The sequence below is a fragment of the Antechinus flavipes genome, chromosome 2 (genome assembly GCF_016432865.1).
Source record: "Antechinus flavipes isolate AdamAnt ecotype Samford, QLD, Australia chromosome 2, AdamAnt_v2, whole genome shotgun sequence".
Lineage (NCBI taxonomy): Eukaryota > Metazoa > Chordata > Mammalia > Dasyuromorphia > Dasyuridae > Antechinus > Antechinus flavipes.
Genome location: NC_067399.1, coordinates 114,160,108 through 114,175,443, shown reverse-complemented (window position 1 = coordinate 114,175,443; position 15,336 = coordinate 114,160,108). Strand labels below are relative to the sequence as shown.

Genomic DNA, 15,336 nt, shown 5'->3' with positions numbered 1-15,336 from the left:
GCAGTTTTGATTCTTGAGATGGTCCTGAGATACCATTGCATGATTCACAACTTTGTAGCATCTCTAGGGAAATACTGGTGTCAGAGAGCTGTGGCAGCTTCTTAGACTGATTGAAAGCCCGATCTTCTAAATGTGATGTGACCCGTCCTGCGACCTCTTCCTCCTCCAACCCGGCTCTCCCCCTGTCCATCTGTCCAGGCTATACTTTGCTGTTTCTCCAACGGCGGACACGGTCGCCTCTGAGTTGGTTTTCTCCATCTGTAGCACTGGATGCTCTTTCTCCTCAATCTTTAAGACAGCAGTGTTTGTCTTTTGGGTATCAGTCACCTCTTGGCAGCAGGGAACAAGATGGGCTCAGGCTACCGAGTCAGGTGGATGGAGGTATTAGACTACAGGCTGGGTTGTGGTTGCTAAGGGATAGAATGTTTCAGGCCAGCAACAGGAGGGAAATGAGGACATGTGTTCTCAGACAGTTTCTATAGAAAACCCTGCACAAGCCCATGTTCTTGGATTACATGATAAAGGAGAGACATGATTCCTGCCTTTAGAGAAGTTCGACTTAATGGGAGGAACAAGACAAACAAATGAGCAAGTAAACTCTAAGTTGATGTTGGCTTCTTTCACAGATTTCTGATCCCAGTTTGTTTTGTTGTTTTGAATAGTATCATAAAGTCTTGTCTAGTATAGTCAGGAAATTGGGGTTCTGTTTAATCCAGTACCTGTTTAATAGAGAGTTTAAAAGCTTACACACGCACACATACATGTTGTTCATTCATTTCAGTCATGTCTGATTCTTTGTGATCCCATTTGGGGTTTTCTTGGAAGAGACACTGAGATGGTTTACCATTTCCTTCTCCAATTCATTTCACAGATGAGGAAACTGAGCCCAACTGGGTTAAATGACTTGTCCAGGGTCCTATAGCTAGTTGGTATCTGAGGCTAGATTTGAACTCCTGTCTTTCTGACCCCAGGACTGGCGCTCTATCCACTGCACCACCTAGCTTCCCATACCCCACACATGTATATTTATGTATACCCATGCATACAATAAATTATATATTATATCAGCATGATATTGGTGAGTCCCATCCCTGAAACATCCTGGCCATACAAATCAGCAAGGATCACTTAACCCCTCACGTCCCAATCAACTCTCTTAAGTTGTAAAAGTGTGGAGAATTTGCTCAACTTTATGGTAGAGAAATTTTCTGAGTAGGAATTCTCTACACCATTGAAATCACATACCCAACCACATTTATATGCTGCATATACATACATATATAACATGCAAATATGCATCTACCCATCCATAATTCTTTATGTAAAAAAGGTACCTTAATGTTTCCAAATGGTATGGGTACTTTCTCCACTAAGACAGCTGACAATCGATCATGCATCTTAGAATTAGCCAGGCTTCCTTCAGAGCTCAGCTCAAGAATGATCTCTTGCAGGAGGCATTTCTTCTTTCTCTCCACTGCTGGTGATTTTCCCTCCCTCATGCCTTACATTATACATTTTTACTTTATACATATTCTGTATCAATTGATATTTGTACAAGGGAATAGCAATTATAAATAAAGCTTCTTGAGAACAGAAACCATTTCATTTTTTTCTTTTTATTTTCTGTGTCAGTTACAGTGCCTGGAAAATAATACTTAACTGCTTAATCAATTCTTGTTGATTGAGGCAACTAGGTTGTGCTATGGATAGAACACTGGTCTGGATTTGGGGACATGAGTTCAAATCCAGTCTCAGTTACTTACTAGCTTATGACTCTGTCTCCTCAAGTATAAAATGGAGAGAATAATAGCACCTCCATTGCAGGATTGTTGTGAGAATCAAAGGAGATATATGTAAGGAGGTAGAACTGTGCTTGGGATATAATAGGCTCTATATAAATGTTAGCTGTCGTGATTGATTGATTGATTGATTGCCCTTTCAACTTAACTACATCTTTCTGTCATAATCATATATCTGTATTTGTATATATCCATAAAACTATATACATAGTATTGCATCATATGTAAAAAGCTGGTCTCAGAGCTAGGAAGATAGATAGGTTCAAATCCTTTCTGTACACTTACTAGCTGTGTGACCATGGAAAATCGCTTAACTTCTCATTGCCCTAAAGTGTTCTTCAAGTCAATCCAAAATTTGTAATGTAGAAGGGAGTTTACATACCAGGAATTCCCTTACACTGATAAAATCACAGATCCAACCAAAGATATGTGTGTATGTCAGTCAGTCAGCTTTCATTAAGTGCCGACTCTTTGCTAGACATTCTGCTAAGTTCTGAAGATACAAAGAAAAGCAAAAGACAGTCCCTTCCCCCAATAACCTTATGATTTAATTAAGGAGAAAAATAAAAATAATTATGTACAAACTACAAGACAAATTGAAGATAATCTCGAAGGGAAGCCAGTAGAATTAAAGAGGGCTGAGAAAGAAGATCAGATTTCAGATACTATATACACATAAGTTAATAAGTTGGAAATAATTGGAAGGGATATTAAAGGTCACTTAGTTCTGCTTCTTAATTTAACAGATCGGGAAACAGAGGACAAGAGAGGTTAAATTATTTTTCTAACATCATCCAAGCGGCAAAGATTGGAGGCAGGATTTCACTATAACTCTTCAGATTCTTAGTCCAGAGCTAGGCCAATTAAAATAAATTAAATAGCTTTTTGATTTTGGGAAATCACACCATCTATTTTAAAAGGGATTGGACAAGACAAACTCCAGGTCTCCTTTAGTCTATGATTACTAATTTTAAAAAAATGAAAATATTATAAAATATACTTAATGCTAAAATTATAATGAAAACAACTTAATTGTTGATGATTCAGAAGGTATGTCAGGATCTTGCAATTCCTCAGGGGCATCATTAGGATCATTATTATGATGGTAGAAGTGCCAAAGTGCAGGTTAACAGAAGGGAGGATAAACTGGTTTTCCTAGAATTGAGCCCCCAAGCCTCTCATCACGAGACTGCAGGGCTAATCATCACTTTTCCTCAAACCAGAACTTAGAAATTAGTCAGAAGAACCAAATCTTGAGGAGCCAATGTAGGGAAGGAGCATTTTCTGGGAAGTTAAATGATCTGAGTGTGAATCTAGGCTTTGATCTTGGATAAATCATTTATCTCTTCAGGCTTCAGTTTCTTCATCTGCAAGATGAGGGCCCTGAACTAAATGAACCCTAAGAATTCTTTCAGATAAAAACTATGACCATAAATATGAAAACTCCATTTAAGGAGCAGGTCCAGCCCAGTCATTTCCTTATTTCCCATCTAGCTGTACTCATCTGGACTTCACGGGACCCCTCCATAAGCCCCCTCTCTGTGTAACTTCTTCCATCCCAACCCCACTTTTCAGCTTCTTTTTGTGTACTGCTTTCCCTTCCCCATTAGATTATAAGCTCCATGAGGGCAGGGGATGTTTTCCTTTTTAATATTTTTATCACCAACATTTTGAACAATACGAAGTAGATGATTACTAAATGTTTATTAACTATTTAAAAAAAAACTTACCCTCTAATTCTCCATTATATTTTTTGGCTGTTATATTTTCCAACTGTGATTCATCATCACCATCAAAAACATTGGTGATTTTTGTGCCTCATCAACCTAACAGAGCTCCTTGTCCACTTGCTCTCACTTGCACGAGTGTTGCTGATGGTGAAGAAAGATCATCTCTCCCTATCAGAGGGGCTTGTGCTAAAGAGTCGGTAGAAAGCCTTGTGGCAGGACTGTCTGACATCCTGGGAGGAGGATGATTCTGTGACTTTCTCTGAGCTTTGCACATGAGTAAGAGCTTTTGGAGTCAGAAGATAAGGATTTGAATCCTGGCTTTGCCCCCCGCTGCCTGGGTGACCTCAGGGAAGATATCTCTTCGGCTCCCGGGGCTTGGAAAGGACAATGTCTTAGGTTCCTTCCAGCTCCAACGTGCTATTATCCAGGGCATGTGAACACACACACTCACACAGGTGCAATTGGCCGGCTGTTGGACCCTGTGGATCGGTCTGAAAGTGTCAGGGGCTTTGTGGAACAAGGGCAGGGACGGTGTGTTTCATGGTGACTTCTTTCTCCCCCTCAGATGCCTCAGCCATGCTCTGCTTGTCCTCACAGGGCTCACAGTGTCCAATTACGCGATTCTCTTCCTGGCTTGTCGAGGACTCAGTTCCCACAGACCCTGGCTGCAGAGTCACCACAGAACAGACCTGTGGCTCCTCCGAGTTCTGGTAAGGCCCCTGCAGAGCAGACCCCTAACGGGGACACAGTGTGTGTGGTACAAGAAGCAAAGGCTGTCCGCACAGGGGATACTCTGTGGAAATTGGGGGGGCCTAGGACAGGACCCCACTGCTGGGTGGCCCCGGGAACAAGCTGGCTCCGAGGCAAGGAAGGAGAATGTGGGGAGACTTCAAGTATGGGAGGGGAACGGTGGAGCGGAAGTGTCCTCCCTCCACTGAGCCATCTGGGTAAAGTTGTGGATAATCCTGATATCAAATCCTGCCTCCGACCATTCCTAGCTCTGTGGCCTTAGGGAAATCTTTAAATTTCTCAGTCTCATCTTCCTCTTTTGTAAAATGGAGATTTCAGTAGCACCTCTCTCTCAGGTTTGCTGTGCCGATCAGTTGAGATTCCTACGTAAGTCAGAAATTTCCTATGTTGCCCTTCTCCAATTGGCTATATACCACTAGGAGTCAATAGGACATATAGAAAAATATTTTGTATCATTTCATATTTGTAAGCGGTTATGTTTTTTACCTTTTCAGTGGGCAGAGGAGGAGATGGGAGAAAAAAAATAGAATTTGGAGCTCAACATTTTAAAAGAAAAGAATGTTTAAAATCAAGAAATAATTTTTTAAAAAGTCAATAGAACTTTAATAAAAAGCTAGAGAAAGTACCAGTTCTCTTTCTCTCATAGCAACCCACAAAGTATTTCTCATGTCCACTCAAAACAACCCAAATCCAAGAGCAACCTATCCTGTGCCAGCTTCATCGGTCATGGCATAGAAACCAAGACTAGCCAGCCCTAGGAGCGAGTCCCATCACTTTGCTTGAGATATTATGAAGCCAGAATCCAAGCTTTTAGTGTCAGTGACTAATAAGTTTATTTTTTCTAAAAATACTTTTCTAAGTTTTCTAAAAAACTTTTCTAAAAGCTGGAGACCCTGAGAAAGGGGAGGAATCAAAGACTGGGCATAGAAGGTGAAAGTAAAGTTTAAGGTTACAGGAAGGTTATCTGAAGGACAAAGAATGGGAATTAGAAGTATTGGGAAAGGACTGAGTATTTCAGATCCAGTGGTATTAACAAAGCACTGATGAAAGAGATGGAAAACTGCCTGAAACATATATGGTTTGGCACAAGCAGTCTTAATAGGGCTTAATAAACATCAGCTGAATTAGATGGAAATGAACATATTTACCTCTGTCCTTTAAACTATCAATTAATCAATAAACTTTTATAAAGTATCTGCTCTGTGCTAGGAGCTGGAGAAACTGAGATAAAAAAGAAATAGCTCTTGCCCTCAAGGTGCTTACATTTATTAAAATAGCAGTAGGTCCAATGCAATTAGAGACATTTATTATCCAAGCAATTCCTCAAACTATACTTTGCCTGTCTTGAACAAAGCGCAATACACAAAACCAATGCTTCAGGGCCCCCAAAGTTCCTCCACCCTTTTCCAAATTATCATCTGATGCAATGTGGGCTGTTTCAATGATTCCATTGTCCTGTTTGGGAAAGAAGTTGGAGGCCTTTTCCCTCACATAATCTATCCCTTTCACATATCCATGGTCTGATACATCTTAAAGGAGGCAGCCTGGAGTAAAAGAAAGAACCGCAAACTTGGAGAAGGAACACTGGCTTGCAGTAACTAACTATAGGATTGGCCAAGTCACTTTTCCTCTCTAACTCCTAATTTCCTCAATTAAAATGATAATATATTCAATAGAATGCTCCCTGGGAAGGGAAAGGAGGAGGCTTATGGGAGAAATTTAGTAAAAACATGTTTGTTGTATGTAAATGCATTTATATGTAAAAATATATTAAAATTATTTTTTGAATAATAAAAAACTTCTGCTATTCCACAAGATTGTCATAAGGGATACAGTTTGTAAACCCCAAGCACCATGTAACCATGAGCTATTTTTCAGAAATCATTGAGTGGTATCAAGGCTTAGATAGTGGAGGATCAAGATGAGAATCCGGAAGACTTGGGGTCAGTCTGACCTTTAGTAGTTGTGTGGCCACCTTAATGTCTCAGGCATTTCTTTAAGACTATAAGTTACAGAGGTCTGCTTTAGTGAGGTAGTAGCTACATCAGATCTTCCCCACACCTATAAAGTCACAGAATCAAACCAAAATAGTTATGATTAGCAGTCATAGTAGGAGAGACAACTGCAGTAGAAGTCTGGAGCATCTGCAGAAGTCTGGAATCTTGGATTCTTGACAGTCATTGCTTGTGTGATGCTGGTCTAATCACTTTAAATTTTCAGTCCTATGAGCAACTCTCTGACTCTAAGTTGAAGGTTGCAATCTGCATTGGTGGGAAGACATTTCCTCACTTGGACTTCCCTTTATCAGTAAAATCACAGATCTGGTAAAACATCATCAGCCACAAATAACAATAACTTTGGTTATAAATCTTTCAGGCTGGAAGGTTTGTGTCTGGGTGTGAATTCTTAAAAATCACATTGCCTGATATTCTAGGTGCAGAATGGGATTGCACTTTATGCTACGTGGACCACAGTGGCAACGCTCTTGAACTTCGCAGTTGTGTTAATCTACACGGTGGGAGTGGCCAATTCAACTTCCACTACTGTTGTCCTGTCAATTTTGCTCATGCTGTTGGTGCTCTGGTGAGTAATTCGGCCCTCACTGACTAGATAAGGATCTAGATTTCCATTCAACTCCGGTCAATTTAAGTCAGCTCATCTCAAATCAATGTGAACATTAAATGCCTCCTGTTTGTAGAACACTGATGCTGAACATTGAACAGTTCCCGACTTTCCTGGAATTAACATTCCGTGAGAGAGACGACATAAACATAATTAACTAGAATATGAAATAATACATGATAATACTAATAATGCCTCATATTTAAATAACATTTTAAGATTTACAGAATGTTTTCATCACAACTCTATGAGATAAGCAATATAAGGATTATTGTCCCCATTTTACAGAAGAGAAAACAAAAGGCCCTGGGGGGAAGTCATATAACTATAGAACTAGGAAGCATCGGAGCTAAGATCCAAACCCAAGGCTCCTAATGACTTCATAACTATTTATTTATATATTTATTTGTATACTTAAACTTATTATAAGGGGAAATTCCCTAATAATCAGAATTGTCCCTAACTGGAAGGGGCTGCCTCAGGAAGTAGCGAGTTCTCCTTCTTTGGACATAGGAAAAGGCTGGTTGACCACTTGTTACATAAATGTCATATAGATAGATAGATAGTAGGGAAGATGTTTTACCAGGTATAGATTGGACTATCAATGTTCACTGAGATCCCTTTCAGTTCTAAAATTCTATGTACCTAGTATTTGGTGATACCAAGTCCCCAAATTTTTATTGTTACAGGTTTACTATTACTATTGCAGGTTTCTGCAAGTGTGTAAGAGAGGGGCAGAATGAGTGCTATGTGAAGCCCCAGATGGGAAAGGTTGATATTACTGAGAAAGAAATCAGGGAAAACTTCCTGAAGGAGGCCTGGGAATAGAATTTTTTAAAATGGATATCAATTCATATTGATCAATTCATATCATATTCATCAATTGATATATCAATATCAACAGGCATTTCACTAGATTTACACTATTTTCCATGCTAATCACAACATCATAATCTCTTTAGCTAATTATCAGCATATCATTCAGATCGTCCTAGGAAGATAGCTTTTTGTTGTCAGAAAATACGGGGCCTAGGATTACTAAGAACAGGTCCAAATCATTCATAACCAAAAAAAAGTCAGGTACTATAGTTTCTGTTCTTCTGTTTATTCTAAATTGAGGCAGTTTGGTTTGATGGGGGAAAAAAACAGAAAAACAGAACCTTTGGAGCCAAGAAGCAAGAGATTTGAGTTCTGATTCTGGCTTTACACAAAGTCACTATGACCTTGGAAAAACTACAAATCGCTCTGTACATCTACAGCTACTGTACAATGAAGATAACAATATCTGCCCTGCTTATCTCATAGGGCTGTGATGGGGATATAAGAAGGATGAGGAAAGTGACTATTAAATGTTAGAAGTATGACACAAAGCAAAGTATCATCAATGATGATCTGTTATTGTTCCCAACAAGTTTTCTCTCATAGCGTAGGACTGATGCTGCATGTTATGAATCCTGGAAAGACAAAGACTGTCGAGATATGATTGAAATCTGTAGTATGATGAAAGATCTGGTCAGAATCAACACTGACTGGGTCACCAAATTCCAGAGTTTCTAGAACCAGAGGAGAAGGAATGGGGAAAGAGGTGAAGGAGTGAGGGGGACAGGGAACAAATATTAATTAAGTACCTACTATGTCCCAGGCTCTGTGCTAAGTCCTTGAGAAGAACATTTCTTAAATTCCACAACACGAGATTATTTCTCCTCTACCTAAATCCTGGGTGCCCTGTTCGTTTTAAGGAAATAAAAAAAAATTTCATTCTCCAGATGAAGAAATTGAGGCTCTTTATCAAGGCCATACAGTTACTTAGTGACTAGTCTTTATGTGACCAAAACCCACTCTATAAGACTGGTTTGTGTGTTTTTTTTTGTGTGTGTGTGTGAAAAGTTTAAATTGGTAAATTTAGTATAATTCAAGGTGAATTTACATAATAATATTAGGCACAGAGAAATAAATATGCTCTGAGATAATAAAAGAGATTATCATGGACTGAATATGTAAATCATTTGAGAAGGGTTTGGATAAATTTCCAATAGGCTGATGATGGAACCTAGAGATGTTTTCAAGATAGAACCTCTTTTAACCTTTGAGGTTATTTCCATGAAGAAGAGCCAGAACCCACTCCAGATTTGTTTGTTCATGCCTCTGCCATATATATCATGGGTCCATGTCAGCATTTTGTGTTTTATAGATCTTATCCATTGCTGTGTGACCTTGGGCAAATGATGGAACATTCCTAGACCTCAATTTCCCCACCTGTAAATAAAATGAGAAAGTTAAACTAGATATCCTTGGTTAACTAACTCTAGGTTTAGGAATTCCATGAATGCTATTTGCTCCAGTATTTAGATTCAGTGTAGAAAAAGAAAAACAAAAAATCTCTTTCACTAGACTCTCCTAATCATTTTCTTGCCTTTTTGTTCCATGGTTGCTGAAGTTTGGATGTCTTTTCATATGACCCAGTGAAAATGGGGCCTTCTCAGTCTATCCTATCAACCAACAAGCATTTATCAAGTGCCTACTGTGTGCCAGGCTCAGTTATTTGTCATCTGTTACCTTCCTTCATGGAAATTTCAGCCATATTATGCATTCTTGATAATTCTCTACAGCTCTGATTTCACTTTTTGCATCTCCTCCAGGGAGAAAGTGACCCTTATTTCATTTGCATGGGAAGCTCAATGATATTCTTGATTGGAACACCAAAGTTTGGAAAAGGAGAAGGTCTTACTCCTTTCTCCAGGAGGAAATTTCACTTGAAAATTCCTTGTCTAGCTCTAGATAAAATCAATTATAGCCAGAAATAAGCCAGTCCTTCTAGTTCTACAATATGACAATAATTAACTTGTGGGCTCAATTTGGTTCATGTTTGACCAAAGTAGAATTTTCACTCTCAAGAGTGAAAATAGTCAGCCTCTAACTAACTGGGTTGATCCAATCAGGAATATCAAAAAGAAGGAAAAGGAAAGGACTGAGGAGGAAGGAATTCTAATTTTTTTCTTTTCTATTCTTTCAAAAATATTTTGTTGATGGCTTTTGTTTTCATAGTGTAATATAAAGTTCCTAATACTGCTAAGTCACTTCCTAACTAATATTCACTGAGTTAGCTATTTTTTCCTTACTTATAAGGGAGAACTCTTCTACTGAGAAGAAGAAAGTTTCATAATTGAACCTCTAGAACAATATCAATCACTTCATTTGATTTAAATTCTGATGTTTTGGGACCTATAGCTTAAGGTCCCAAAAGTTCCCTGGCTCTGGTGGATCTGGTCCAACTCAGATAACTTTTTCTTTTTAGCTCATTATGCTTCCACTTGCCTGGAAATCTCAAAATGTAACTTGGGAATAGCACTTATCTAGGTTTCTTCCAATGTAGATAATAGGGTCTCAAGTTCCTATATAAACACTCAAGGTAATGTATTCATATCTTTCAGGAAAGTCTTTATTTCAATTCACAAAAAATGCTTAAAATACAAAAAACTCAAAAAAAAAACTAACAAGCAGATATAGAAAATATAATAAAGCACTCCAATAGCCCATAAATCCCCCAATGAGACAATCATATGAAGCTGAATAAGCATCATTACTTCCTGTTGTACATTCATGGTTTGAAGTTCTCACTGTCAGAGCAAGCTGCAGGTTTCTTGATTTCTCAAATCTTATATCCCTATTATTGTTTTCCTAGCCATTGTAGGTGAAGTACAGGTTGAAGAGATTGAAAAGTACGATTACCATAGAATCCTACACTTTCTTCCAAGGGGTAATATTGCTCAGGAAATATCCTTTAACCTTTAGATTAGAAGTTCTTAACCTTTTCTGTCTCATAAATCCCTTGGGCTGTCTGGTGAAAAATATGGATCCCTTTTCAGAATACTGTTTTTAAATGCAGAAGGCAAAATATATACACAAAAGGAAAGCAGTTATATTGAATACAGTTATTTATCTATCTTTTTAAAATTTCAACATCCCCAAGTTACTTTACAAGGTCTAAATCCAAAACTCTTGAATTTAAAATTATTCCTAAGATTCCCTCCAAAGAAGAAATCATTACTGCATAACTGTAGAGAAGAGATAGCATGAGCATTGCTTTTACCAATTCCCTATCTCAAATCCAGATCTTCTTTGATATTCAGTAGATTATCCTTTGAACAGGGAGAAAACAAAAAGCAACCCCCCCCCCAAAAAAAAAGCTCTTCTAACTCTTTTACTTGGTACTACTAATGTTTTTGATTTTCAGAGCTCTTCATAACCTAGCTTCCTCCTACCTTTTCAGTCTTCTTACTCTTCACTCTCCAAACATGCTCTTCAATCCAGTAACACAAGCCTTGGAGCAAGACACTCCATATCTCAACTCTGAGCATTTTCTCTGATTGTCCCCCATGCTTGGAGCACTTTCCTCAACTCTAACTAGAGTTGACCTCCCTGGCTTCCTTTAAGTCCCAACTAAACACCTGTGGAAGAGGAAGGAATTTATGACCAAAGAAGAACTAGAGATCACTGTTGACCACAAAATAGAATATTTTGATTATATCAAACTGAAAAGTTTTTGTACAAACAAAACAAATGCAGACAAGATTAGAAGGGAAACAATAAACTGGGAAAACATTTTTACAGCCAAAGGTTCTGATAAAGGCCTCATTTCCAAAATATATAGAGAATTGACTCTAATTTATAAGAAATCAAGCCATTCTACAATTGATAAATGGTCAAAGGATATGAACAGACAATTCTCAGATGAAGAAATTGAAACTATTTATAGACATATGAAAATATGCTCCAAATCATTATTAATCAGAGAAATGCAAATTAAGACAACTCTGAGATACCACTACACACCTGTCAGATTGGCTAGAATGACAGGGAAAGATAATGCGGAATATTGGAGGGGATGTGGGAAAACAGGGACACTGATACATTATTGGTGGAATTGTGAACACATCCAGCCATTCTGGAGAGCAATTTGGAACTATGCTCAAAAAGTTATCAAACTGTGCATACCCTTTGATCCAGCAGTGTTTCTACTGGGCCTATACCCCAAAGAGATACTAAAGAAGGGAAAGGGACCTGTATGTGCCAAAATGTTTGTGGCAGCCCTGTTTGTGGTGGCTAGAAGCTGGAAAATGAATGGATGCCCATCAATTGGAGAATGGTTGAGTAAATTGTGGTATATGAATGTTATGGAATATTATTGTTCTATAAGGAATGACCAGCAAGATGATTTCAGAAAGGCCTGGAGAGACTTACATGAACTGATGCTAAGTGAAATGAGCAGAACCAGGAGATCATTATATACCTCAACAATGATACTGTTTGAGGATGTATTCTGATGGAAGTGGATCTCTTCGATAAAGAGAGCTAATTCAGTTTCAATTGATCAAAGATGGACAGAAGCAGCTTCACCCAAAGAAAGAACACTGGGAAATGAATATAAACTATATAAACTATATAAAAAATGAATATAAACTGCTTGCATTTTTGTTTTTCTTCCCGGGTTATTTATACCTTCTGAATCCAATTCTCCCTGTGCAACAAGAGAACTGTTCGGTTCTGCACACATATATTGTATCTAGGATATACTGTAACCTATTTAACATGTATAGGACTGCTTGCCATCTGGGGGAGGGGGTGAAGGGAGGGAGGGGAAAAATCGGAACAGAAGTGAATGCAAGGGATAATGTTGCAAAAAATTACCCTGGCATGTGTTCTATCAATAAAAAGTTATTAAAATGAAAAAAAAAAGTCCCAACTAAACTCCTGCCTTCTCTAGGATGCCTTCTTGCATCTCTCTTAATTCCAATGCTTTCCTTCTGTTAATTATTTCCTATTTATCCTGTCTATAACTTGCTTTGTATAGATTTGTTTCCTTCTTGTCTTATCCATTAGATTGGAAGCTCCTTGAGATTAGGGACTATTTTTTTGCTCTTTTTGTATCCCTAAACTTTTGCTTAGTACCTGGTATGTAGTAGGTATTTAATAAATTTTTTTTTTATTAATTGATTGACTCTATGGGATGCTATGCTAAAGCCCCAGAAAGTCAATTTGTAGAATTATAAAGTTTTTATTTCTTAAGTGCTGTCACCCTTTGTCTCCTTAGGTTTTACCTGGAAAATTTCCTCCTGGATAAATATGTACATTACATCCTCGTTGTGTACCCGGTGGTCATGATTGCATTAACTGGCAACATTGCTCAGCACTATGATCCATCTGCTCCAAGCACAAACAACATTTTTACAGGTAAATGAATAAAATGAGAAAAATGAGTAAAAAAAGTAAAATCTTTTTAGCCATTACAAACCAAAGTGAGATCTTTGGTTCATTTCTGCAACTTGATCCTCAAATTTTCAAAACAAAACAAAACAAAAACAAACAACGATAATAACCACAAAAACCCCAATCTGGACTAGCAGATATCTGAATTCCATACCCACTCTCTAGCTCGATGTCAGGTCTGCACTTCCTGCTCCCTCCCATTCATATTTCTGAAGCTTCTCCATATTTGGAGAGTACGCACAACCTTGTCACTGTCATTTTTCTGTCTGTCAAAGAATTTTCATGCTGCTTTCTCCAGTTCAGAGAACCGGGCTGTCCTTCCTGTCTCACGCTCATTTTTCTGTCTCTCTTCTAGTTGTCCTGTTAGTTATGACAAGTGTGATGTTTTTGGTTCGGGTTGGCCTGGTAACCTGCAGACATCGCTATCAACGACTTTGGAAAGAACCTCAAAGATGCTGAGGATGACCTCAGGAAAAGCAGCTGCAGATCTCTGGAGATGGAGCCAGAACGCCTTTCTGGAAAGTCGTTCTGATCATGGGCAAGGCTGCTGAGGATCAGGGCTCTCCCTAAAAGTCATGCAGCAAGTGAATACGCATGAATGAAATCCATTTATTCAGCATTTACTAAGCACTAACCATTATGTTAAGAGTTAGGGATACAAATACAAAAGTGAGACCTCATCTGTCTTTTCAAAGGGCTTTGATAAGAGAAGCCTATCATGGCCAGAGAAAATTGTTTTGATCTGGGAAGTCACAGTAATGGCACATGGAGCTATATGGGAATTAAATGATTCCTAAGTCTTTTTTCCCTTGAGGCAATTGGGGTTAAGTGACTTGCCCAGGGTCACACAATTAGAAAGTGTTAAGTGCCTAAGATCAGATTTGAACTCAGGTCCTCCTGACTTCAGGGCTGGTGCTCTATCCATTGAGCCACCTAACTGCCCCTCCTGAGTCTTTTTTTAAGATTAATTTTCTTTTAAAGTAAATCAAACATTTATTTTCTTCCTTCCTACTTACTCCATTTGGGAGAAAAAAATTAAAACAAAATCTTTATGCCAAATATGCATAGTCAAGTAAAACAAACACCCAAATTATCCACATCCAAAAATGCATCCTGAATCTATCACATCGATTCACTCCTTTATCAGAAGGTGGATAGCATGGATCTTTATCAAACTTTTGGAATCATGATTGGTAACTGCATTGATCAGAGTTCGTAATTCTTTCATGAGGTTGTTGTGTAAATTGTTTTCCTAGTTCTGCTTACTTTGCTCTGTATCATTTCATGTAACTCTTCCCAGGTGTTTCTGAAACCAATCACTCTGTCATTTTAATTGCATAATAGTATTTTTACTGCATCACTATATTGTAATTTGTTTCTCTGTTTCCCAATTTATAAGCACCCCCTTCATTCCTTTTTAGCTAGTCCCAAAAGAGCTGGTACAAATATATATGTCTATATTTTGCAAATAGCCTCTTTTCTTCTTTCTTTGATCTCTTTGATGTATAAACCCAGTAGAGGTTATTGTTGTTGTTGCTCATTCTTTATTCTTGAAGAGGTCCAAGATAAAATGAGACCTTTGGTTTATTTCAGCAACTTAGTCCTCAAATTAAAAAAAAAAAGTAATTGATATCTGAATTTCATACCCATTCTCTCCAGCTCTTCAGCTCTCTCTGCCAGGCCTAAATAAGCCTGTATGGAATTGTTTCTGATCTACACTTCCCACTCCCTCCCATTCACCTCTGTGGAGCCTGAGAACACACACAACCTTGTTACTGCCATTTTTCTGTCCATCACAGAATCTTGTCTTGCCTTGAAAGTGAATTGGATTTAAATAAGGCAGCGCTGTACAAAGCCATAAGCCTCATCCTCTCCTCCAGCCATTGAAATTCAGTAGAGGTATTGCTGAGTCAAAGGATATTTTCAATTTAGTGACTTACTAAGCATAGTTCCAAGTTGTTTTCCTGAATGGCCCTAGCAATTCATAGCTCCCCTAACACTGAATTTGTGTATCAGTTTTCTGCAGCATTTCCAACATTTTTCATTTTCCATTTTTACCGATTTGGCAATTTGATAGGTATTGAGATAAAACCTCAGAGAAACTTTAATGTATAGTTCTCTAATTATTAGTGATTTGGAGAATTATTTCTTTTTTTTTTTTTAATTTT

General features: G+C 38.1%; 1 protein-coding gene across 2 annotated transcripts in view; it reads left to right on the top strand.

Moving 5' to 3' along the window:
• LOC127548133 (uncharacterized) overlaps nt 1-14,637 on the top strand; it is an 84,737-nt gene extending 70,100 nt beyond the window's left edge. For both annotated transcript variants that reach the window (XM_051975384.1, XM_051975385.1), the window contains exons 5-8: nt 4,095-4,239; nt 6,714-6,862; nt 12,993-13,132; nt 13,524-14,637. In XM_051975384.1, the coding sequence (XP_051831344.1) occupies nt 4,095-4,239; nt 6,714-6,862; nt 12,993-13,132; nt 13,524-13,627 (538 nt within the window). In that variant the 3' untranslated portion in view covers nt 13,628-14,637. The remainder of the gene's footprint in view (nt 1-4,094; nt 4,240-6,713; nt 6,863-12,992; nt 13,133-13,523) is intronic.
• The last annotated feature ends 699 nt before the right edge of the window (nt 14,638-15,336 follow it).